Source organism: Oratosquilla oratoria, chromosome 12 (genome assembly GCF_046742065.1).
Source record: "Oratosquilla oratoria isolate Oo_2021 chromosome 12, ASM4674206v1, whole genome shotgun sequence".
NCBI classification, from domain to species: Eukaryota; Metazoa; Arthropoda; class Malacostraca; order Stomatopoda; family Squillidae; genus Oratosquilla; species Oratosquilla oratoria.
Genome location: NC_134788.1, coordinates 55483270 through 55509238, shown reverse-complemented (window position 1 = coordinate 55509238; position 25969 = coordinate 55483270). Strand labels below are relative to the sequence as shown.

Sequence of the window (25969 nt, the reverse complement as noted above, 5' to 3'; positions counted from 1 at the left end):
GGGTTCCTACGAGCATAGCTCTCCCCCGCAAAATACAACTAGGGAAATATACACGCACACGGCTTGAGGGCGCAGTGATAGCGATCGCAACTGCTATCACAGCGGTCCGGGTTCGAATCCCGCTCAGGGCTGAAATAATTTCAGTGTCGCTGCGTTGCGAGTCGTTACTCTAACTCTCGTGGGAGGGGAGTTGGATGTGTGTACATGTAAAGTCACTGTGCTACCCATAGATCGGTCATGCGAGCTCTGAGCTCTCGTCCGGATGGTCAATGGCTGTCGATCGTGAGTCCAACGCGTGATCCGAGACCGTGGTGTATCACACAAACACACGCACACGCACACACTCGGTGGCGCGGTTGGTAGAGTCCCAGTCTGTCACTAAGGCGGTCCGGGTTCGATCCTGCCCAAGGCTGAAATAATTTCATTATCGGTGCGCTTCGAGTCGTTACTCCAACTCTCGTGGGCGGGGAGTTGGGTGAGTGTGTGCGTGTAAGGTCACAGCATTACCCATAGATCGGTCATACGAGCTCTGAGCTCTCTTCCGGGAGGGAAATAGCTGTCGATCACGAGTCCAACCCGTGATCGAAAGACCAAGGTGTGTGTGTGTGTGTGTGTGTGTACTTGGAATGTATTGATTTTAGTCGGTTCTGCTCTATTTTGGTCAGTTACTAGGGAGGCCGCCATCGGGAATTGTTATCAAATTTACTGCATAAAAACAAACATTGATAATAAAGACAGAACGTATATAAATATAACATATTTTGGTATGCGATCTATATAGCCAACGTGATCTATGTATTAGTAAGTGGATACCAACACGGAATGTTAATGAATTTACTGGATAAGAATAGGCATAATATGACAAATATGAAATCACGAGTGATAAAATGCAGACTACAAACATATGTATGATTTTATTTAAGTTCCCATAATTTTCTTTGGTTCACTGACTCATCTGGCTTCAGTGCAAACCTATTGATAGCCTTAAGCCAGTTACTACGTCTATCCCTACTTAGTGGCAACATATGGAACTCCAAGTGACTGTCCTTCTTTACACAGGAGGTAAATTCTACTACACAGTAACTTTTGGGCGTGGTGTTAGCAGAACCTGAGACCAGAATCTATCTGAGAGCACCTCTCTAATGATTGTTGTTGGTTTCCCCCAATCAAATTTGGCCGACCACGAGAATATGTAACAATTTCCTATCCTAATCGACAATAAGACGCATTGTTTGTGTTTTGTTTCCTTAGTTTATACTCCGATCGTGAAAATATGTAAAATTTTGCAACGCACATTACTCCAGTTATTAGTCTTCCCCACCCAAAACCCCCGATTTCCCGCACGTTCCCCCCAGATCGTTCGGGAGGAGAGATAGGCCTAAGTACATTACTTTAACAATTAATATATTAAAAACCACGCAAATGAGCAGAAAATGAGGTACACCATCGTTCATATCACAACATTTCTCACTAGGAACACATAAGCCAGATATTAAGTTCCATGGTTGAGTGAATCCATAAATTGTCCAAAATTTTCCTATCCTGTTTATGTACTCCGGCCGCCTCCGCCATCTTTTCTATTCCTTTCCATAGTTTGTGTAGTTTCTCCTTTTTAACATTTATTTTTGCTTTCCCGAATAAGAATTTTTCTGATGTTAATTTATCATTGTCACTGTCTACTTTTAACTCATGTTTTACCCCATTATTCTTCCAAGTTCCTGGTATTGTTTATTTCGGTCTCACTAATCGCCGACCAAACCCAAACAATGACGGTTTTAGCTCAAATGCACAAATTTATATAACAAATTAGCATATGGTTGCATTATTTGACCTATTTTCTTTAAATGTATGATTTCCATGTAATTTGATCAAAGAAGTTCGTGTTTATCTTCTGCAAAATTACCGGCCACAGCCACGAATACCGTCCGACTCACTAATAGCCGAACAAGGACGGTTTTTGCTGATATACACGATTTATATAAAAAATTAGCATATGGTTGTATTATTTGCCCTATTTTCTTTAAAATGTGTGGTTTCCATATAATATGATCAAAGAGAAGTTATGTTTTTATCATCTGCAAAAATACCGACCACAGCTACGATTCGTCCAGCCCACCATCTATGATCACTGGAGGTGTGGTTCAAACTACACACTATTAAGTTTCTTACTATTGTGTTATTAGTGTAATAGATTGCATAGACTTGAATTATTTCAACTATTTTCTTTAAAATTGGGATTTTCATGCAATTTGACCAAAGAGAAGTAATGTTTTAGCCTCTGCAAAATGACCAACCCCAGCTATGAATACCATAGCAAATTAGCATATGTTTGCATTATTTGATTTTTTTTTTAATGTGTGATTTCCATATAATTTGATCAAAACAAAGTTATGTTTTTATCCTCTGCAAAATTACTGACCACAGCTACGATTCGTCCAGCCTGCCATATATGATCACTGGTGGTATGGATCAAACTTCACTCCATTAAGTTTCTTACTATTGTGTTATTAGTGTAATAGACTGCAAATAGTTGAATCATTTGACAAATTTTCTTTAAAATGTGTGATTTTTATGTAATTTGACCAAAGAAGTTATGTTTTAGCCTCTGCAAAATGACCGACCATAGCTACGAATCCCATAACAAATTAGCATATGGTTGCATTATTTGAACTATTTTCTTTAAGAGGTGTGATTTTCATATAATTTGACCAATGAGAAGTTACATTTTTATCCTCTGCAAAATTACACATTTAAAAAGAATAGGTCAAATAATTTAACCATATGCTAATTTTTTTATATAATATCATGCATATGAGCAAAAACTGTCAATGTTTAGGTTTGGTCGGGTTTGGTTGGAGATTAGTGAGACCCGTCTATTTACATTTGACATCCAGACAGCCATATTTTGAGTTTCACTCTGCTATTTGAAGAGCTTGTTTTCGTGGCTGTGTTTTGTACAGGCCAAACACTTGTGCTTTTCTTGAATTCGTTAGTGAAATAATATAGTGGTAAAGTAGCAAGCATTGCGTGTTTACTTTTGGCATTTGCTACACTTTAATTCTTGTTTGGTAGCATATTTGGCATTCTGAGCAGGAGTAATTGTGTTGGTATTTATTAATTTGTTTGCCAGCCTGGCACCTGCAATTACCTATATAGTTGGTTGTCTCTTATCATTGAGTATTTTTAACCCCAGATATAAGTACTACAAACTAATATTGGTATCAATAGCTATTTAAGAAAAAGATTATGATTAGTGGACATCTTTATATTTACCAAGGGGATATGTTAGGTCAGGTCAGGTCTCACTGCTGCAATTCTTACCTCTAGCTCTTATCAATAAGTATTTAAAAACCAATATATAAGTATCACAAAATAATAGTAATGTTGGTAGCAATTTTTAGAAAATTGAGAGTGGCAAACATTTTGGCATATCATAAATATATTTGTTAAGTACAAGCGAATCCATGTGCGGTGCCACCATCACAGATATACTGTTTATATTGCCATCTTTTGTGGCCTATTGGAATTTGTTTGGCTTAGTTTGAATGCTTGTAGTGTTCAGAGCATGTGCATGATATTCAAATTGTCTTGTTGTTCTTCAGGTGTATGCCCAATTCTACAAAAGCAAACAAATTTCCACCGATTTAAATGCAAGTTTGGTTATTCACCATGGCAAATTAGTTTTCTGAGTAAAAATCTAAAGGTAAGGCATCTATATATAAATATTTTAATGTTATATTCATGTTTTTTAGCCTTTTTTTCTCTCGGAAATGAGCAACTTTAGATCGTTGGAAATTTGCACAGCTGAGCCAAAAGGGGCAACATGTAGGTAGGTATGCACGAATCTGCAGTTGGTGCCACCATTGCAGATACAATGTTTACACTGCCACCTTTTTGCAACCCGTTTGAATGGGTATGCATCAGTTTGAATGCTTGTAGCATTCAGCACATGCGCAGAATTATCAAATTGTCTTGCTGTTCTGTAAGTTTATGCTAATTTCTTAAAAAAAGTTTAAACAAATTTGGCTATTAGCCATTGCAAATTAGTTTCTTGAGTAAAAATTTAAAGGTAAGACACATATATATGAATACTTTAATGTAATATTCATATTTTTAGCCTATTTTCTCTTGGAAACAAAAATTTTTAAGATCGTTGGTAATGAAACAACTGTGACTCAATCGTCAACATGTAGGCATGTTCTCCGATACTTAGTAGTGTTTGGTAACGCATAACATGTTGGAGATACTATGCATAGTAGTCGTAGAGGGTGTTGTTCACAAATAATACTTAAATTGTTATGGTATGAATTTTAAGATGGACAGGCTATGCTATACCTATTTCATAGCCGGGTATGGCTATGATAGCAAGCATATGAAATAACTATTAGTAATATGGTCAGTATTCCATGTCATGGACCATGTCCATGACCATGAGAAGTCTCAAGACTAGTAGAGATGTAGAGGTTAGACTTAAATTTTCCTCTTGGTTTCATGGGGATAACAGATATGAGCTGTTGAAATAAGGCTGTTTATTCAGATTGTCATGATTATAGATAACATGATTAAACAAAATAACTCCTTTGAAAGTAAAAAGATGATTAATTTTTCCATTTCAGTAAATTGATGTAAAGACAATTCACTGATTTCAATGTAAATTTAAGTTAGGTCTTAGGATAGTTGCAGTACTGATTGGTTAGTGTTCCGAGAGGCAATCTAAGGGTAAGGGCTAAGGCACCTATATATGCACTTTTTAAATGTAATGGTAGAGGGTTTTTTTGGCTGCGCATACATTACATTGATGGAACATGTTACATGGTAGGTGTTAGTAAGAAAAGTATAAAAGGAAGGTCCTACATTGTTTTCGACATGCTCAAGGGGTTTGTTGACCCATAAAACCTTCATGTGCAAAGTTGCACGTCAAATGGGCCAGGGGTTTGGATTTTATGGATGATTACCCCGTCTGGGGTATTGGCTGCATGTTATTGTGGCAAAGTAGCATGCAGTTGATACTTTAGGGTCTATATGGGGCACCCCAATGATCCAGAGCCACACATCATTTTGTCTGTGAGAGAGTAAAATGCTGTACATAGAGAAATGATGACACTTTTATACTATGACTGTCCCTCCGTTATGCTGTCCCCCAACCCCTTGTTACTGTCCTGTACCATTTCTCTGAATATTCATTTCCTTTTTTTGCCTACCTACCCTGTGGTGGGGGCAAAAGAATACTGCCACCAAGTATTTCCACTTGATTCATAAATGGCGACAAAAAAGGGACGGGGGATGGGATTAGGAGTCCTACTACCTGTAGCCCGAATAGGGGACATTCCTGAAAAAGAAAGTAAAGGCATAAGAGGGTCTGGGAGCTTTACAACCAGTACCTAAGGTTTGGGTCTTTTAATGTGCATGGATGTGGTACAGATGAGAGTAAAAGGGAAGAGATAGGCTGTATGTTTGTGAGAAGAAATATGGATGTACTGGCTTTGAGTGAAACTAAAATGAAAGGAAAGGGCGACTGTGAGTTTGGGAGTGTAGCTGGGAGGTACTCAGGAGTGAAGAGGGGACGAGGGAGAGAAGGGGTGGCTATACTAGTAAGTGAAGAGATAGGAGAGCAGGTAGTGGAGTGGAAGGTGTCATCAAGGTTTATGTGGATGAAGGTGAAGCTGGGAAAGGAAATGTGGGTTTTTGTAAGTGCATATGGGTCTGGTAGTGAGAAGAGCGAAGAGGAAAGGGAGGCTTTTTGGGTAGATATAAATGAGTGCATAGAGGGATTAGGGAGAAATGTCAATGTAGTTGTATTGGAAGACCTAAATGCTAGGGTAGGAAATGAACCAATTGATGGAGTGATTGGGAAGTATGGAGTTCCAGGTAAAAATTGTAGTGGAGAATTGATGGTGGGGATGTGTCTTGAGAGTTGATGATAGCAAATACAGTGTTTAGGAAGAAAGTCAAGCATAAGTACACATGGGAGAGGGTGGTGGATGGAAGGGTGGCAGATAGAGAGTTAATGGACTATATAGTGGTGACCAGGAGTATGGTAGGAAGAGTTAAGGATGTACATGTTCTAACGGGAGAGAGTGGGGGAATATCAGATCATTTCCTGTTGTAAGGTAAATTAAGAGTGGAGAATAGGTGGAGAAAGAGGAAAAGGGCAGAAGGTAGGGAGGTACTTAGAGTGAACTGCTTAAATGAGGAAAAAAAGGAGAATGAGTATAAGAAGAGGTTGAGAGAGGAGTGGGAGAGAGTAAAGGGTAGAGTAGAACTAGGAATGGAGGAGGAATGGGGATGGTTCAAGGAGGGAGTCATAAGGTGTGCAAAGATGGTGTGTGGAACAAGGAGGGCGGGAGGAAATAGAAGGAAGGGTACTGAGTGTGGGATGAGAAAGCAAAGAAGGGTGTAGAAGAGAAGCAGGCATTCATAGATTGGCTACAAATTAGGACGAAGGAATCGTATGAGAGGTACAAAGTAAAGAGAAAGGAAGTTAAGCATAAGATAAAGTAAGCAAAGAGGAGAGCAGATGTGAAATGGGGAAAGAGTATGACAGAAAATTTTGAAAGTAATAAAAAGATGTTTTGGAAGGAAATTAAAAGAGGAAGAGGAGGCGAATCAAGTAGAGAAAAAATATTTAAAGGTGCAGATGGAGAGATGATAATGGAAGAGAATGCAATAAGAAGGTGGGTAGAGTATTCTAGGGAGTTGCTAAATGTGAAGGAGGATAGGGAGGGAAAGGTAGTTGCAGTGGGAAGCGCTAATAAAATGAGAGTGATGAGTGAGGAAAATGGAGGAGAAATAGGGAAGGATGAAGTGAAAGCAGCTGTTAAGATGATGAGAGCAGGTAAGGCACCTGGGTTGGATGGATGTCATGCAGAATGTCTGAAGAAAGGAGGTACAGTTATGGTGGACTGGGTGGTGAAGTTATTTAATATTTGTTTGAGAGAGGGTAGAGTGCCGGAGGACTGGAGGAGTGCCTGTATAGTTTCGCTTTACAAGGGAAAGGGGGACAAGTGTGAGTGTAGTAGTTACAGAGGGATCAGCTTGTTGAGTGTAGTAGGGAAGGCTTATGGGAGGGTCTTGATTGAGAGGATTCGAAGAGGAACAGAGGGAGTTATTGGTAAGGAACAGTGTGGTTTTAGGACAGGTAGGGGATGTATAGATCAGATTTTTGTGGTAAGACAGATATGTGAGAAAGCTATAGGAAAAGTGTAGGATGTTTTTTGGGCTTTTTTGGATCTGGAAAAGGCTTATGACAGGGTAGACAGGAAGGCACTGTGGGAATTACTGCAGATATATGGGATAGGAGGAAAGCTGTTAAGAGCAGTCAAGAGTTTTTATGAGAGTAGTAGAGCTTGTGTTAGGATTAGAAATGGAGAGAGTGAATGGTTTGAGGTAAAGGTGGGACTTGGTCAGGGGTATGTTATGTCACCCTGGCTGTTCAATCTTTACATGAATGGAGTGGTGTGAGAGGTGAATGCAAGGGTAGTGGGTCAGGGGTTGGAGATGATTAAAGAAAATGGAGAAACGTGGGAGGTGAGCCAGTTGTTGTTTGCTGATGGCACTGCATTTGTAGTAGGATCAGAGGAGGGATTGAGGAAGTTAGTGACAGAGTTTGAGAAGGTGTGTGAAAGAAGGAAGCTGAAGATAAATGTGGGTAAAAGTAAGGTGATGAGATGTACAAGGGGAGAGAGTGACAGTAGGCTGGAAGTGAGTATTAAGGGTGAGAAACTGGAGGAAGTGGATAGTTTCAGATACTTGGGTGCGAATGTGACAGGAAAGGGAGTTGGGGTGGAGGTAGAATGTAGATTGAGAGAAGCAAGTAAATGCCTTGGTGGATTAAAAAGTGTAATGAGAAATAGACATCTGGGAATGGATGCTAAAAGGAGGTTATATGAAGGAGTGATTGTGCCAACAGCAATGTACGGGGCAGAAACATGGAACATGAGAGAGGAAGAGAGGAGTTTGAATGTGTTTGAGATGAAATGTCTGAGAAGTATGATAGGGGTTACTAGGCTAGATAGAGTGAGAAATGAGGAGGTGAGGAGGAGAACAGGGGTGGAAAGAGAGCTGGGAGATAGGGTTGATTAAAGAGTATTAGGATGGTTTGGACACATGGAAAGAACGAGTGAAGAAAGATTAGTAAAAGAAGTGTGGAAAGAGTGAATATGAGGGGGGCATCCTAGGATGAGATGGATGGATGGATGGGGTGAAAGGGGCTTTACAAAAGAGAGGAATGTCTGTAGAGGAAGGACGGGAGAGGACAGAAGATAGGGGTGAATGGAGAAGGGTTGTGTATAGATGAGACTGTGATGCTTGAGGGGGAGTGGGTGGGGGATGTGGGTAAGGAAGTATGTATGAGAAAAAAAAAAAAATTGACGCAGCCCGAAGGGATTTCTCCCCATCTTCTCCTTTTCTGCATGAGGGGACGGAGAGGGGGGGCATCGCCAAATTTATGAAGTGGCCTTGCTGTGGATGTGCTGTGTCTTGTGGCACTGCTTCTGACCCAGGGCAGTGGACAGGATGTAGGGATGACCCGTCATCCATGAGGTGCCAAGATAGGAGGGAAGGAGAAGGGTGGAGGAGAGTGGAATATATGGGAAATGAAATGCGTGGGAGTGGTTTCTATGCCTTTTTCTTTTTGGCTACCCCCTGTGTAAGGGGGGAAAAGCCTTTGGTATATGTATGTATGTATCAAAAGTAGATGAATTAAACATCTAGAAGAAAATAATATACTGAATCCAAAACAATTTGGATTTAGACACAGAAGATCAATTGTCACTAACTTGATTTGCTTTTACTTAAGGCTAAGAGAAATAATGCAGGAAAGTGTTGGATGGGTGGATTGTGCTTTCCTGGATCTACAAAAAGCACTTGATAAAGTACCACACAAAAAACTACTAAAAAAAAAAACAATAGGTGGTGTACAAGGAAAGTTGAAACACAATGGCAAAAGCCGACAAGACTGTGAGAATCAACACCGTATGAGATCAAAACCTTTATTGGTACGACGTTTCGCTTGTTACAGCTTTTTCAAGTACAGACATATGGCAAACACTCTGAGTACATATAGGCCGATGGGGAAGGAAATAGGAGAGGTTATCAGGGAGGGGTGGGTGGTAGGTGGAGGGGCAGGGGGGGTGAGAAGGGGACGGGTGGGACTTGGTGGAGATAAAAGAGGACATTTCGGACAGTTTGTTGAAGTGGACTAAGGGGGACATTTCATACATTTGTATTATGTGGGTAACAGATGGATGATAGGAGGGGCGATGTTGAACATGCCTCTGTTCTGCTCAATGGTTTTGAAGCTTTGAATGGTGGCCGCTTCCAGGCATTTCCTCCTCACCCTGTCTGGTTCACTAAAAAGAATATACTATGTCTCATCATTAGCTCCTTTTAGTTGGTTTAGCTCCTTTTAGTTCGTTCACCTCTCTGTACATTGCCCTGTATTCAGCTTTCAGATCCAGTAATTCCTCTATCAAATCAGCAATATCACAATTTCTTAGGACATTTTTATTCCTAGATTCTTTTTTCCAATTCTAAACCTCTACCTAATATTCCACATTCTTTTATAAACTCTGGAAATGCATTAATGTCCAACCTATGAGTAGATTTGGTGGTATCAATCATACTAGATTTCTTTGGTATAACCCCCAGTGGTGATTTGACTCTGCTTACATCCAAACATCTCTTCATTGGCTCACATCTTCATTTTTCTCCTTTATCATTCTCCAATTTGTGTATTCAACACCAAAGCCAGGTTTACACGCTACGATAAATTGTAGCGATTTATTGTAATGAAAAGGTTGTTACAATTTGTCATTACGTGTAAACAGGAGATCGTAGCGATAAATCGCTACAATCTCCTGTTTACACGTAATGACAAATTGTAACAACCTTTTCATTACAATAAATCGCTACAATTTATTGTAGTGTGTAAACCTGGCTTAATGCTGAAACTCTATTTTATCATTTTGGTCACTTGATAAACATAACTCACTTCCTGTACATAAATACAACCAGGTGTTTCCTTCAAATTTATTGAAAAAGAGCTGTACATCAGAGCTCGTTTCTAGCCGTCTGTTCCTGCCTGTGTCTCATGCACGTATGTGTGTGTATTTACCTAGTTGTTTTTTACGGGATGAGAGCTATGCTCGTAGTGACCCATTTTCGTATCTCTCCAAGTCCAGTTTATTCTTAAAATCGTGTATAGTTGTGGCACTCACTGTTTCTCTGTTTAGTTTGTTCCAAGCTTCAATCACTCTATGTGGGAAGCTATTCTTTTTCAGGTCTCTTCTGTAACTGTCCTTCTTTAACTTTTATTCGTGTCCTCTTGTTTCTCTTCTATCCCACTTTAATAAGTCATCTCTATCAAGAATTTCCATCCCTTTCATAATTCTGTAAATGATCAATAAATCAGCTCTTTCTCTTCTCTGTTCCAGTGTTGATAGATGTAATTTCTCCAATCTTTGTTCGTATGTCAAATTTGACAGTGTAGGTGCCATTTTTGTCACTGCTCCTTGGATTGTTTCTAGTTTTCTTATGTTCTTTTTTGTGCTAAGCACCCACCATGTTGCAATATATTCTAATTTAGGTCTTATCAGTGTAACCACTATTTTTTTAATCTTCTCCTCATCCATGTAGTCGAAGGCCATTTTCATTGATCTTGATAAGTTAAAGGTCTCTCCAAATAATTTATTGACATGTTTATCAGGTTTCAAGTCACTTGAGATGATTACTCCCAGGTCCCTCTCTGAATTGACTTTTTTGACTCCCTTATTTCCAATTTTATATTGACCTGATACTCTATTTTTGCTTTTTCCAAATTCCATTATGCTACATTTCTTAATGTTGAAGTTCATCTCATCTCTGACTCCATTCCCAATTTTGTCCAGGTCTTCTTGTAGCGATCTGCAATCTTCTTCTGTTCTTACTCTCCTGAGTAATTTGGTATCATCAGCAAAGTTTATGTAACAATTTACTCCCTCATCCATATCATTTATATAAATGGCAAACATTAAAGGAGCCAATAAAGAACCTTGTGGGATGCCACTCTTCACAACTTCCCAGTTTGAATTTTTGTCTCTAAGTACCACTCTCATTTTTCTCCCAATTAAGAAATCCATCCATTCCAGCAGCTTACCTTGTATTCCTCCTATTATTTCAATTTTTCTTATTAATTTTTTGTGTGGTACTTTGTCAAATGCCTGCTGCAAGTCCAAGAAGGCGCAATCTGCCCAGCCATCTCTTTCTTGTATTATCTCAATTAATCTTGAGTAAAAGCAAATTAGGTTTGTGGTACTCGATCTTGCGCTTCTAAAGCCAAATTGTTTAGGGTTTACTATTTTATTTTCTTCCAAGTGTTTGGTCCATTTGTTTCTGATGACTTTTTTTTTCATATTGAAAATGCCTGGAACCAGATGAAAAACAAGCTGGAAAAGTTGCGACCCAGAAGCATCTCTGTCCTGAAGGAGCTGAAGAAGATGTGGGCAACAATGGCCGCCACCTACTTGACCAAACTTGCCGATTCAATGCCCAGAAGGATCCAGAACTGGGATCAATCATCACTAGAGATATGTCCCCTGATAAACAGATGAATGAATTTGTTGGAGAAACCTACAACTTGCTAAGATCAATAAAGGTGGCTTTTACCTAATTGGATGAAGAAATGGTGAAGAAAATACTAATCACACTGATAAGACCAAGACTGGAGTACACAGTGACACTATGGACACCCAGTGCTAAAAAGAATATAAGGAAAATTGAGAGAATCCAAAAAACAACTACGAAGATGGCCCCAACATTTCAAAACTGCCATATTAGGAGTTATTGTCAAAACTGGAATTACCAATTCTGGAACGAAGAAGAGAGAGAGGTGACCTATTGACCATTTATAGAATCATAGGAGGTATGGAAATCCTTGATAGAGAAGATTTACTGAATTGGGATAAAAGAAATACAAGGAAACATGAAAAGAAACTCAAAAAGGACAATTATAGAAGGGATCTGAAAAAGAACAGCTTTCCACACTGAGTGGTGGATGTCTGGAACAAATTGGATGGAACAATAGTGTGTGCAAACACCACAGATGAATTTAAGAGCAAACGAGATACTGCAAGATACAAAGACAGAATACCACGAACGTAACTCCCTTTCCCATAAGATACAACTAGGTAAACACACACACACACAAAATGGCATTTACTTATATGGATGAAGAAATGATAAAGAAAATACTAACTACACTAATATGACCAAAACTTGAGTACACAGCATAACTTTGGACACCCAGTACCAAGAAGAATATTAAGAAACTAGAAAGATTACAAAGAGTGACAACCAAACTAGCACCGACACTCGCCGAACTAACATATGAGCAAAGACTATCCAAATTGTACCTACCAACTCTGGAACAAAGAAGAAAAAGAGGAGATTTGCTGACTATCTACAGAATATTGAAAGGAATGGAAGTTTTAGACAGGAACAACCTGTTAGTGTGGGACAATGGTAAAACGAGAGGACACGGAAAAAAAACTGAAAAAAGATAGTTATAGAAAAAACTTGAAAAGGAACAGTTTCCCATACAGAGCGATAGATACATGGAACAAATTAGACAACAAAACAGTATGTGCAAACACTATACAAGATTTTAAGATAAAACTTGATGCAGAGAGATACAAAGACGGGTCACCATGAGCATAGCTCCCCTCCCGTATATTACAACTAGGTAAATACAACTAGGTAAGTACACACACACACATATAAATAAGATTTTTGGAGAAACTTATAATTTAATAAGAACAATCAAAGTGGCATTTACATACCTGGATGAAGAAATGGTGAAGAAAATTCTAATCACTCTGATAAGACCAAGATTGGAATATGCAGCAACGATGTGGTCACCAAGTACAAAAAAATGTATAAAAAAAATTGAAAGAATACAAAGAGCAATTACAAAATTGGCACCAACACTCTCAAAACTATCATATGAAGAGAGACTAGCAAAACTTGAACTACAGACACTAGAGCAAAGAAGAGAGAGAGGAGATTTGATAGCTATTTACAGAATCATGAAAGGCATAGAAATTATTGATAGAGAGAATCTGATAAAATGGGATGATAGAAATACAAGAGGACATGGAAAGAAAATAAAAAAAGACAGCTATAGAAGAGATCTGAAAAAGAACAGCTTTCCTCACAGAGTAATAGACAGTTGGAACAAGTTAGATGAGAGAGTGGTGTGTGCAAAAACAATACATGAATTTAAAAATAGTTTAGATAAAATGAGATATGAAAACGGGACACCACGAGCATAGCTCCCCTTCCCGTAAAATACAACTAGGTAAATACACACACAATGGGTTAAGGAAAATACTAGATATAGAAACAATGAAGACCCATCAAATCTAGACTTAATATTAACTTCTGAACCAAATATTGTGAACAAAATGGAGTATAAAACACCAGTTGGAAAGAGTGACCATATATTAATAGTTTGAATTAAAAGAACAGCACAATGTAGGTAGGAATGATAAACATAGAGAAGGAAGATTCATGTACAACAAAACGGATTTTGTAAAACTAAGAAAATCTTTCCAAAACACAAACTGGGATAAATTTTCTAATGAGGAAACAAAGATGGAAGACAAATGGAACATATTCAAAGAAAAATACAAGGAAGGAATTCACAAATATGTACAAAAAAAAAAAGAAAAAAAAAAACGAGATTTATATAAAGTGTTGGTATAACAAAAGGTGTAGTGAGGCTAGAGACAGAAGAGATAGCCTGGGAAATATGGAAAAAGAAAAAAAAAAAAAAAAAAAATCCAAATAACAAACATGTAAAAAATTTAGGAATGAATATACAGGAAAGAAAAAAGAAATTATGAAAAAGTTATTATAAACAAATGTAAGAATCAACCTAAACTCTTTTACAGATATATTAATGAAAAACTAAAGGATAAACATGAAATAGTGAAATTGTGTGACGGAGATAAAGAATATACAGTATAGATGTTACAGAAATGACAAAAGTTATGATCAGACATTTCAGGTCTGTTTTTACAATTGAGAGCTCACAATTTTGGGAAGATGGACAACAAGAAAGATCACCCAAAATGAAAGAAATAAAGGTAACACAGAAAGAAATAAGAGACCAAATAAAAAACCTAGATGTCAGGAAATCACATGGAATTGCAAATTGGATACTGAAAGAGTGTATAGATGAACTGACAGACAAATTATAGATAATAGACTTTTCACTCAGAAAAGGAAAGGTCCTGCAAGATTGGAAAGATGCAAACATAGTACCTATTTCCTCATTAGAGATTTCAACCCATTTTGTGTGGTGTCCCATCTTCATATCTCACTTTATCTAGACTGTCTTTAAATTTGTGTATTGTTTTAGCACACCCCACTTTCTCATCTAACTTGTTCCAAATGTCTATTACTCTATGGGGAAAGCTGTGTGTGTATTGCCCTATTATATGCACTTTTATTTCCTTTTCTATTTCTTACTCTTTGCTTTGCACTTCTTTCAGAATTTTTCTTGCTATTTTTTTTTTTTTCTTAAGTACCTAAGTTATGTTTTTCCTCTATACCATATACTACTATGTACATACTTTTTTTCCACTGTATCTGTAACCCACTTTTCTTTCTCTTTTGTTAAGGATGACAAACTTTCATCACTTGCATCAGTGTTCAGTTATAAAAGAAGTGTGTTCGTATTTTGTTTATGGAGTTTGCAATTATTTTGTTATAGTGCAGAAAATATGTACATTTTGGATGTGTAACTGTACGCATCACAGAATTCTGTTGTTTCCTTTTTTTTTTTGTTAATAACCAATAATGCCGTGTGTGGCGCTGTTCATTCGGAGAGAAAATAAATACAAACATCATCCAGCAGCCGGTTCTGTTCATCACCTTCACTATTGAATGCCTGTATTACCCTATCAGGATGACTTCAGCCACAACAGGTTATGGGCCCAGGCACAGGCTCGTTTTCGACGGTGATGGGGATAAATACGAGGTATGGGAAGCGAAATTCCAAGGTTACCTGACAACCAAGAAACTGGACAGCGTGTTGACGAAGACATCACCGAGTACAGACGAGAATAAGGAAGTATATGCCGAGCTGATTCAACTGCTGGATGATAGGAGCATAGCTCTTATTATTAGAGATGCAACGGACAAAGGCAAGGAAGCGTTAGATATTTTAAGAAATTACTATCTGGGTGCAAGTAAACCGAGAGTGATTTCTCTGTACAAGAAGTTGACGACACTCAGATTAGCTAGTGATGAGGAGTTAATAGACTATATTTTAAGAGCTGAAGCAGCTACAGCGGCACTGAAGAAAGCAGAAGAAAATATAAGTGACAGCATGCTTATAGCCATGGTGCTAAATGGACTCCCTACAGCATATGACACAATCAGCACAGTGATGGAGCAACGAGAAAAACAAATGACTTTTCAAGAATTCAAGAAGGCACTCATGAGCTATGAAGAATCAGGAAAGTTGAAAAGCTCACGCGAAGAAGAAAACGTGATGAATGCAAACAGTGACAGAGGCAGGTATATATTTAAATGTTTTATATGTGGCAGACCAGGCCACAAGGCCTATCAATGCCTCAGGCGAACTAGTGGTGACCAGAAGAAACCTAGCAAGTGGTGCAGTCTGTGCAGATCTAATACACACAACACACACCAGTGCAAAAGGAAGAATGCAACCACAGCACACACAGTGAGCAGTGAGGGAAATGGAACAACCGAAGGAGACAGTAGCGACGAAGGAGACGGCACTCACAGCTTCGTATTCCAGACCAGCACTCAATCAACTAGAATTAAGGCAGGTACCAGCACATTACTGGTAGACAGTGGTGCATCAGTACACATTATAACTGATAAATCTAAGTTTATTAAGTTCAACAAAAACTTTGAACCAGATAAGCAAGTAATGCAACTTGCAGATGGTAGCAAGCAAATTGGGACTGTGTTAGGCAAAGGTGATGCCAGTGTAGTGCTAAATGATATTAATGGGAAGCCAAAAGAAATGATTATGAAAGATGTGTTGTATATCCCATCATACAAATACGACATTTTTTCTGTTCCAGCTGCCACAAGAAAAGGTGTATGTGTAAACTTTGAACCAAACCATGCAGAGCTCATGACATCAGATGGCTCTATATTCAACGTGGAACGGCAGGGTAATCTGTATTTTATTAACAATGTTTATGTTGGAAATACCCAGAAACATAGTAACCGCACAGCCGAAGAGTGGCACAAGGTACTTGGTCATTGTAATATGAAGGATGTTCGGAAGCTTGAGGGGGTAGTCGATGGTATGCACATTTCAGGTGACAGAGAGGATGTAAATTGTGAAACCTGCATTTTAGGCAAGATGAGTAAATTTAGAAATAAGGAACCTGATACAAGGGCTACAAATAGTTTAGAATTAGTACATAGTGACATAACTGGCCCAATGAATGTAGTTGGTAAAGGCGGATTCAAATATGCTATAACATTTGTTGATGATTACTCTGGTAACTTTATGGTCTATTTATTGAAAGACAAGAAAGATGCATTATCAGCCACAGAAAGGTATTTGGCTGATACTGCTCCTTTGGGCTCAATCAAACGTATGAGAACTGACAATGGTGGTGAGTATATATCTAAAGAGTTTAAGTCTTTGATGGTGAAACACAAGATAAAGCAGGAATACACAGCCCCTTATTCCCCACATCAAAATGGCACAGCGGAACGCTCATGGAGAACTCTTTGTGAAATGGCAAGATGTTTGTTATTGGAGGCAAATTTACCCAAGACAATGTGGCCATATGCATTGAAAGCTTCTGCATACATAAGGAACCGGTGTTATAATTCAAGGGTAGGGAAGACACCTGTAGAAGCAATGTCTGGGAGAAAACCTAACTTAAGTAACATGCACGTATTTGGCACAATATGCTATGCATATATTCAAAATTGTAAGAAGTTAGATGCACGTTGTAAAAGGGGGGTATTTGTGGGGTATGATGGGCAGAGCCCTGCTTATCTTGTGTATTTTCCTGACCAAGAGGAAGTAAGGAGAGTAAGATGTGTAAGATTTATGGATAAACATGAAGTAGAAATGCCAAAGTCTAATATCTATGAAAGCGATAGTGATGATGAAGTGACGTGTCGTCCCACATCACAAGTTCATCAGCCAGCAGTAAAGGATTCTGAACAGACAAAGAATGAGAACAAAACTAGTAAGCTAAACATTGAAGGGAAAAATCCTCCAAGAGTGAGGAACCCACCTAGGTATCTAAATGACTATGTTGTAGAGAAAGATGATGATGATTATAATTTAGCAGGATACACCACCTATTATTGTCATAAGGTATGTGAGGTCCCAGGGACTTATTTAGAAGCTATGCAGTCCCCAGAGTCACATTTATGGCAAAAAGCAATGGAAGAGGAAATTGATGCCCTAACAGAAAATGACACTTTTGATCTAGTAAGGTTACCTGATGGTAAATCAGTTATAGGAGGTAAGTGGGTTTTTAATGTGAAAAATGACCCAGATAGTGGTGACAGATATAAAGCCAGGTTCGTAGCGAGAGGCTTTTCCCAAGTTCAAGATATAGACTATCATGAAACATTTTCACCAACAGCCAGACTTACTTCATTGAGAATGTTATTGCAATTAGTTGTACAAAGTGATTATATAATCCATCAGATGGATGTCAGCACCGCATATTTAAATGCAGATATTGACTGTGAGATTTACCTTGAGCAACCAGAAGGATTTGTAAAAACTGATGAATATGGTAATAAGCTAGTTTGTAAATTAAGGAAGTCTCTGTATGGCTTAAAACAGAGTGGCAGAAATTGGTATAAATTATTGCATAGCAGTCTAACCGAGGAGGGGTTTGTACAATCGCAAACTGACCATTGTGTATATCAGAGAACAGATGAAACATCTACTGTATGGATTCTGTTTTGGGTTGATGATATAGTCATAGCTGCTAGTGATAATAAGGTGCTAAATTCTGTCAAGATGAATATGAATAAGAGATTCAAAATGAAAGATTTGGGCAAATTATCATGGTTCCTTGGCATTGAGTTTGTATTTAATGACTGTTGTATAATAATGAATCAAAAGAGGTACTGTGAGAAAGTTCTAGAACGATTCAATATGTCAGACTGCAAACCGAAGTGTATCCCATGTGATCCAGGTATCTGTAAAATAATAGACTGTGAATCCTATGTACTAGATAATCCTAAGCACTATAGGAGAATAGTGGGTAGTCTAATTTATATCATGACTGCAACCAGACCTGACTTATGTTTTGTGGTTACCAAGTTATCACAGTATATGTCAAAACCAACTGTAAATCATCTTGGTTTAGCTAAACATGTTTTAAGGTATGTTAAAGGAACACTTGACTATGGTTTGAAATTTGGTAAATCAAAAGCAGGATTGAAATTAACAGGTTACTGTGATTCTGACTGGGGGTCTGCTGAGGACCGCCATAGTATTACTGGTTATTGTTTCAAAATGAGTGCCCATGGTCCACTTATATCCTGGAAGTGTAAGAAACAAAGAGTAGTGGCTCTTTCCACTTGTGAGGCAGAATATGTAGCTATCAGTCATGCTGTACAAGAATGTAATTTTTTAGCACAACTCTATGCAGATATAACAGAATGTCAGAGAGACACTATAATACTGTTTGTAGATAACCAAGGTGCTATAGCCTTAGCTAAAAACCCAGTGTATCATCAAAGATCAAAGCATATAGACATCAGATACCATTTTATCAGAAGTCAGATCGAAAATGGATCTGTCAAATTAGTGTATGTACCCTCAGATGAAAATGTTGCAGATATGTTTACTAAACCTCTCTCCAAGGGTACTTTGTGTAAGTTTAGCACAATCAGAGGGTGATTTCAGTTTGAGGGGGGGTGTTAAGGATGACAAACTTTCATCACTTGCATCAGTGTTCAGTTATAAAAGAAGTGTGTTCGTATTTTGTTTATGGAGTTTGCAATTATTTTGTTATAGTGCAGAAAATATGTACATTTTGGATGTGTAACTGTACGCATCACAGAATTCTGTTGTTTCCTTTTTTTTTTTGTTAATAACCAATAATGCCGTGTGTGGCGCTGTTCATTCGGAGAGAAAATAAAATACAAACATCATCCAGCAGCCGGTTCTGTTCATCACCTTCACTATTGAATGCCTGTATTACCCTATCAGGATGACTTCTTTTTATAACTTTTATAACTGTTTCTTTTGTATTCTCTTGCACTTGTTGGATAATTTCTTTAAAATCTATCTTTGGTTTTCCTGGTCCTTTTCCATTACTTTCTGATTTTCCATAGTTCTTCCTCTCCTATATTTCCTCCAACCTTCTTGGTCACCTCTTTATATTGTTCATTCACCTCTTCTTTTTCTAGGCCTTACTATTAGTGGTCTCTTTGTTTTTCCTTTCATTTTTACTTTGAATAATTCTTTTTATTCACTCGTGTCGTACATTACAATTTATTCACTCTTTAGGTCCATGATTTCTTTCTTTAGCTCTGTAATCTCTTAATTCCATGAAATATTCCTATATCTCACCTCCCTTTCTATGAGGATTTGGAGGGATGGATATCAGAGGGTCTAGCAAAAAATTCAGGTAACACATTGCTGCATACCAGATTTTGTTGCTGAAAATGTGTGTATTGATTTACTATCTTTAGTATGGGCTCTTGATAGGTCATCTATGTGAGGATGGACTTCTGCGATATGGGCTTCTGTTTTGAGAGTCTGTGATGTTGCTGAGGATACTGTGGAGGGTTTTGCTGGTGATGTAGAAGAGGGTTTTGTTGAAGATGCAATGGAATGCTTTGCTTAAGATGAGGTGGAGGGATTTGGTGATGATACAGTGTAATTTTACAAAATAGAGAACTTAATCTGGACTGTAACAGCAGGAGCAGGATTCATATAGGAGTGGGGGATGGGGGAGGGGGACAATTGGTGGTTGACAAAGGCAGGAAGGTGCCTTAACTGTATTTGATGGAGCGGAGGGAGGAGGCATATGTTTTTGCTGCACCTTCCATTTGTCTAAAATGAAGAACTTGCTTGGCACTACCAAGTCTAGCCAGCTGAAGAATGTCTTGTTCAAGACAGTACTCCTTGCATTGTTGAGAATGTATTAAGTGAGCTTCTCTGCTATGGAAGCAATGGAGTTCTGATTCACAATCAGGAGTAGGGTGTGAGTCATGGACAGAGCAATGACCACATCTTAGACCATTTGTACATTTCTTCCTTCCATGGCAAAACTAATAACACAGTTGACACTATAAAAGACAGTTGATGAAAGCTTTTATTGGGAAAGAAAAAGGATCAATATTTATTCACTCAGGGAGATATGAGCATGCTGCTATTTTCTCTTTCTTTTTGTCAATATGAACATTGTCAGGGCATAATTAATATTCCTGAGAATTTGTGTATGTCTTGGTTGTAGATATGTGGTTTGCAGTAATTGAATGTTCAGTGTGGTTTGATGGATTCATAAATTCCATCTGATGGGCTAGGTTGATGGAGGAACATCATGGCCGGTGTTAAATCCTTACCTCGGATCATCTTTACCCTATATTTTGAGGTTATTTTTAGGGAACACTCCAATCTCTAGATACTTAGCAGCATGGATATAAAGTTATCTCTATTTTTGGTGTAGTATGTCACAAACCAGTTAGATGTAGGGGCATGGTGAAATTTGGTAGCACGTTCTTCAGCATCATTGAAGAGATTGGGACAGTGATCATTCTCACTGTCAACTACATTCCTTGATCAAATGATCTCAGCAATTAGGCTGTCGTTTTCAAGGAGGGATATGTTCAAATGGTATAAAAACTCATATAATATCCAACGTCAGAATTTATTAAGGTTAATAGGCAGGGACACCTTAACTGAGATGATATATCAAATAAAGGTTCCACAAAGAGAACTTATTTAATTTAATTTTATCTGTTTATTTTTTGACAGCATTATGACACAAGTGTCACAACCAGTAAGGGAGTCACAGGCTTCTTGGAAGATGACCAGGTTTTGTGTATATAATGCCCCTGTAGGTTGAAAAATTTGAGTCATCATTCCAGTTTTCATGGGTTGAGGATGCATGTAGCTACTGGATGGTTTTCAGTGCATTTCTAATGAAAAAGTAGAATGCAATATATAACAGCTCATCTGTTAATATTTCTATGTATCTTATGGTATGGCAAGTACAAAGGGTCTGTTTAGGTACAAAGGGACTTGAATATTAAATGGTTTGTGTACACAACATTCACAATCCTATTATAGTGTATTACACAATTTTAAAGATATGTCAAACATATGATTACTTTTTTCCAGGAAGAGGGTAACCATCACCATTCCTTTGGAAGAGCTATCCATAGAATCCATATGTGTCCCACAATGAAGAGGATCTGGTGTGACATCTACAGCACAGCTATATCATGAATCAGCTTAGATATCACGTGATGATCCACACTGTAGAGAAGCTTTTCTAGTGTAATCTTTGCAATTCTGCTTTCTCACAAAAACATGATCTCGAATGGTACAAAAGTTACTTCAAAGATCATGGGAGGACCCTCACAGGAATAAGACTTTCCAATGTGACCTGTGCAGTTCTACTTTCTCACAAAAGGGTTCTCTCACACAGTATATCAGAACCCACACAGTAGCCTTACCAATGTGACCTGTGCAATGCAGTTTTCTTATGAAAGAATCGTCTCAAGTTTCATATGATCACCCACACTGGAGAGAAGCCATTCCAGGTTGACCTGTGCAGTAAAACTTTCACACAAAAGTGTTTCCACAAAGATCACATGATGACCCACACAGGAGAGAATCCTTTCCAGTGTGACCTGTACAATTCTGGTTTCTCACAAAATGGTGATCTCACAAAGAAAACAAGGACTCACACAGAAGATAAGCCTTTCCAGTGTGACCTGTGTGATTCTGCTTTTTCACTAAAGCATAATCTCATACGTCATAAGAGGACCCACACAGGAGAGAAGCCATTCCAGTGTGACCTGTGTGATTCTGCTTTTTCACAAAAGTGTGATCTCACAAACCATATGAGGACTCACACAGGAGAGAAGCCTTTCCAGTGTGTCCTGTGTGATTCTGTTTTCTCACGAAAGGGTGGTCTCACAATGCATATCAGGACCCACACAGGAGAGAAGCCTTTCCAGTGTGACCTGTGTGATTCTGCTTTTTCACGAAAGGAACTTCTCACACATCATATGAGGACCCACACAGGAGAGAAGCCTTTCCAATGTGATGTGTGTGATTCTGCTTTCTCACGAAAGATCTCTCTCACAACGCATATGAGGAGCCACACAGGAGAGAAGCATTTCCAATGTGACCAGTGCGATTCTGCCTTTTCACGAAAGCCACATCTCATACGTCATAAAAGGACCCACACAGGAGAGAAGCCTTTCCAGTGTGACCTATGTGATTCTGCTTTCTCACAAAAGTATGATCTCACAAACCATATGACGACCCACACAGGAGAAAAGCCTTTCCAGTGTGATCTGTGCAGTGCAGCTTTTTCACGAAAGGATAAACTTAAATATCATACAATGACCCACACCGGAGAGAAGCCTTTCCAATGTGTCCTGTGTGATTTGGCTTTCTCAATAAAGAGTGCTTTCACAAAACATATGAGGACCCACACAGGAGAGAAGCCTTTCCAGTGTGACCTGTGCAATTCTGCTTTTTCACAAAGAGGTGATCTCACAAACCATATGAGGACCCACACAGGAGAAAAGGCTTTCCATTGTGATCTGTGCAATGCAGCTTTTTCACGAAAGGATCATCTTAAATATCATACAATGACCCACACCGGAGAGAAGCCTTTCCAGTGTAACCTGTGTGATTCTGTTTTCTCACGAAAGGGTGCTCTCACACAACATATGAGGACCCACACAGGAGAGAAACCTTTCCAGTGTGACCTATGCAATGCCGCTTTCTCAAGAAAGAATTATCTCACAAAGCATATGAGGAGCCACACAGGAGAGATTTGTTAGTGTGACCTGTGCGGCTTTGCTTTTTCACAAAAGGGTTATACCACACAGCATATGAAGACTCACACAGATGCCTTTCCAGTGTAACCTCTTTGATTCTGGTTTTTCGTATAAGACTTCTCTCACAAGGCATATGAGGATGGACATTGGAGAGAAGCCATTCCTGTATGACCTTTATGATGAAAAGGTCACACTTTTCTGATGTCTTGGATTAAGCCAGCAGAAAGGCAACTACACAATTGATACCTATACCCTTTGTTTACCTGTAGGGTCATTCAAGAGTGAACAAAATTCATTCTTACAGTTCAGTGTATAAGGAATTTGTCCTCTGTTTGTGTATAAATTTTTTTAATTGTTCTCCTGGTAAAGACTCGAGCTGTTTGATCTCATGAAACATGAGTACCTGAATTATTTTGCAGTTCATGTATGCGGAGGACTAACTAGTCATAGATGATGCTGTTCACCTCATCTATTCAAATCCATTCACTGACCTGGTTGCAGTATAGATTTACTTGTAGCCAGTTGGGTTTGATTCATAGTACAGTTTGCCAGTTTACTTCTATTTGTGCCCCAGTTTGTAGTTTCAATCTAATTTGTAGTTGTCCCAATTGTTCATTTCCAGTTGTAGCTGTTTGATGAAGGTAGAAGCTGTTGAGCAAGTGTAGCAATTAGGTTATCTTTGACAAACCTTGTGAAATGTGTAGCAGCCATGGAGTGAAGGAAGTCCACATAGCTGTGGCCGTGTGTTACAGCACTTGCAGTGTACCAGTTCTAGCAGAGGACCATATAGTTGTGGCAGTAACCATGCCAGCAGAAGACTGTAGATATGGCAGTAATCGTTCCTGAAGTCACAGTGGAACAGCAGATTGACTGTCCAGTGATAACCTTGTAGCTGTTTCAGTTCTGTAGTATCCCAATCAAACAGCCTTCGAGGATTGTTAGCGTTATTCCTTCCAACCCCCTCCCCTTGTTTTTCTCATTATTCAACAGCTTGGGTCTTTACAAGGGTCCTAGCCATTGTGATGCAGCTGTCTCATAAAAGGAGTCTCACAAAGCAGATGAGGACCTACTCAGGTCTCTCAAATGTCACATGGTGACTCACACTATTAAGAATCTATTCCAGTGTGATTTGTATGATGAACCCTGTTCTTTCTAATCTATGCGCCTGCATGCGTGCACACATTTTACAACTAGTGAAATAAAATAATAAGTATCTTATCAACTCCCCTCTCAAATAGTTCTTGTTGGCCTAATAAATTTGAATACTTGATACAATTTCAGTGTTTATCATTTACCTAATATATCAAATTCTATTTGGAAAAAGAGAAAAAATCAATAGAGTTTCCCACAAAGACCTAAAGTTAAGGAATAACATGAGCAAAAAAAATATGATAAAAAAAAAAATAAATACTAAAAGAGCCTAACACCCCCTTCCCTTCCTCGTATCTTGCACTCCCTGGATGATGGGTCATCCCTCCATCTCGCCCACTGCCTTGGATCAGAAGCAGTATCGTATGACAGCACATCCACAGCAAGTCTGCTTCATTAAATCAGGAATCCCCCCTCTTATCCCCTCATGCAGAAAAGGAAAAAGACAAGGAGAAATTCCTTTGGGCTACGTCAATTTATTTTTCACACATACCCCATCACCCTCATCCCCCATCCACTCCCCTTCATGCACGACAGCAAAATCTATATATGACCATTCTCCATTCACCCCTATCTTCTGCCATCTCCTGTCCTTCCTCAACAGACATTTCCCTCTTTCCCAATGCCCCTTTTACTTCATCCATCTCATCCTAGGTCACCCCCTCACATTCACTCCTTCCACCCCTGCCTCCCACACCTCTTTCATTAATCTTTCTTCACTCATTCTTTCCATGTGTCCAAACCATCCTAATACTTTTTCATCCACCCTGTCTCACAACTCCCTCACCACCCCCGTTCTCCTCTTCACCTCATTTCTCACTCTATCCAGCATAGTAACCCTTATCATACTTCTTAGCAGGGCTGTGGAGTCGGAACACAAAACCTCCGACTCCGACTCCTCTATTTTTGGCACCAACGACTCCGACTCCGACTCCTCTTCATGTAATTAATTGATTACGACCTACATATTTTATAAAGCCTATACAACACACACGCTCCAATCTTGAGTAGACTTATATCATTATAACTGGTTTATATGAAAGAAGTGAGACCTCTCATTAACAGACATTAATTAGCTGTTTTTGTTGTGTGTTTGGTGGTGTTGTTTAGTGCTGTGCAATCACTATTATCCCACCCAAAAACCACTCCAAATCAACGGACACCGTTACCCCCCTTTCAGTCCGTTAATGAGAGGTAGTACTATGTGATAGTGTGGCTTTCCTATGTTTGACCTCTTCATTAATACTTTATAAGTGAGGTAGAGAAATTTTTTTGAAAGGATATTGAAGAAAATTCAGTAAGAAAAATTCTATAATGTAAGACATTTGGCATAATATATATATTTGCAAATAAGTGATAAGTACATTTCAAAAACAAAAATACTATTCTTTATAACAAAAGTTGAAATATAACCTTTATAAAGGATATACAAACCTAATAATAAAAAATATAATGGAAGATTTTTTTTACATATATAGTTTTGCAAATACAAAATGAAAAAATTAGAATACTTTATAAAAGAAGTTTAGGCAAATTTCTTGAAAGGAAACAGTAAATATAAAGAAAATAAACCTTATTGCCTTATTGATACGAGTACGGTACAAGGTCGAGTGTTACAGGTGAACATGTATGATACTGAAAGATTTACACATACTTTTTGGGTATCATTATACTTCATATGTTTTCATACCTTCTTTTACCTTAATGTACTGAAATTACTGACTCAAGTACCTTTTGGTTTAACTACATACTGGTACTGCTATGCGATTATTGCGAT

At 38.5% G+C, this 25969-nt stretch overlaps 2 protein-coding genes across 2 annotated transcripts in view; both read left to right on the top strand.

Moving 5' to 3' along the window:
- The first annotated feature begins 480 nt into the window (after positions 1–480).
- Positions 481–24306, top strand: LOC143031814 (uncharacterized). Its single transcript, XM_076196124.1, has 2 exons — positions 481–801; positions 21365–24306. Exon 2 carries the CDS (start codon positions 21757–21759, stop codon positions 23044–23046), a length of 1290 nt encoding a protein of 429 aa, XP_076052239.1. The 5' UTR covers positions 481–801; positions 21365–21756; the 3' UTR covers positions 23047–24306.
- LOC143031812 (uncharacterized) overlaps positions 823–25969 on the top strand; it is a 65874-nt gene continuing 40727 nt past the window's right edge. Inside the window, exon 1 of the mRNA XM_076196123.1 lies at positions 823–1062. The gene's annotated coding sequence lies outside the window, so the exon portion shown is untranslated. The remainder of the gene's footprint in view (positions 1063–25969) is intronic.

What these genes read in the sequence shown, in the direction of transcription:
- LOC143031814 (XM_076196124.1), top strand. Translation starts at nt 21,757, where the DNA reads ATGATCACCCACACTGGAGAGAAGCCATTCCAGGTTGACCTGTGCAGT.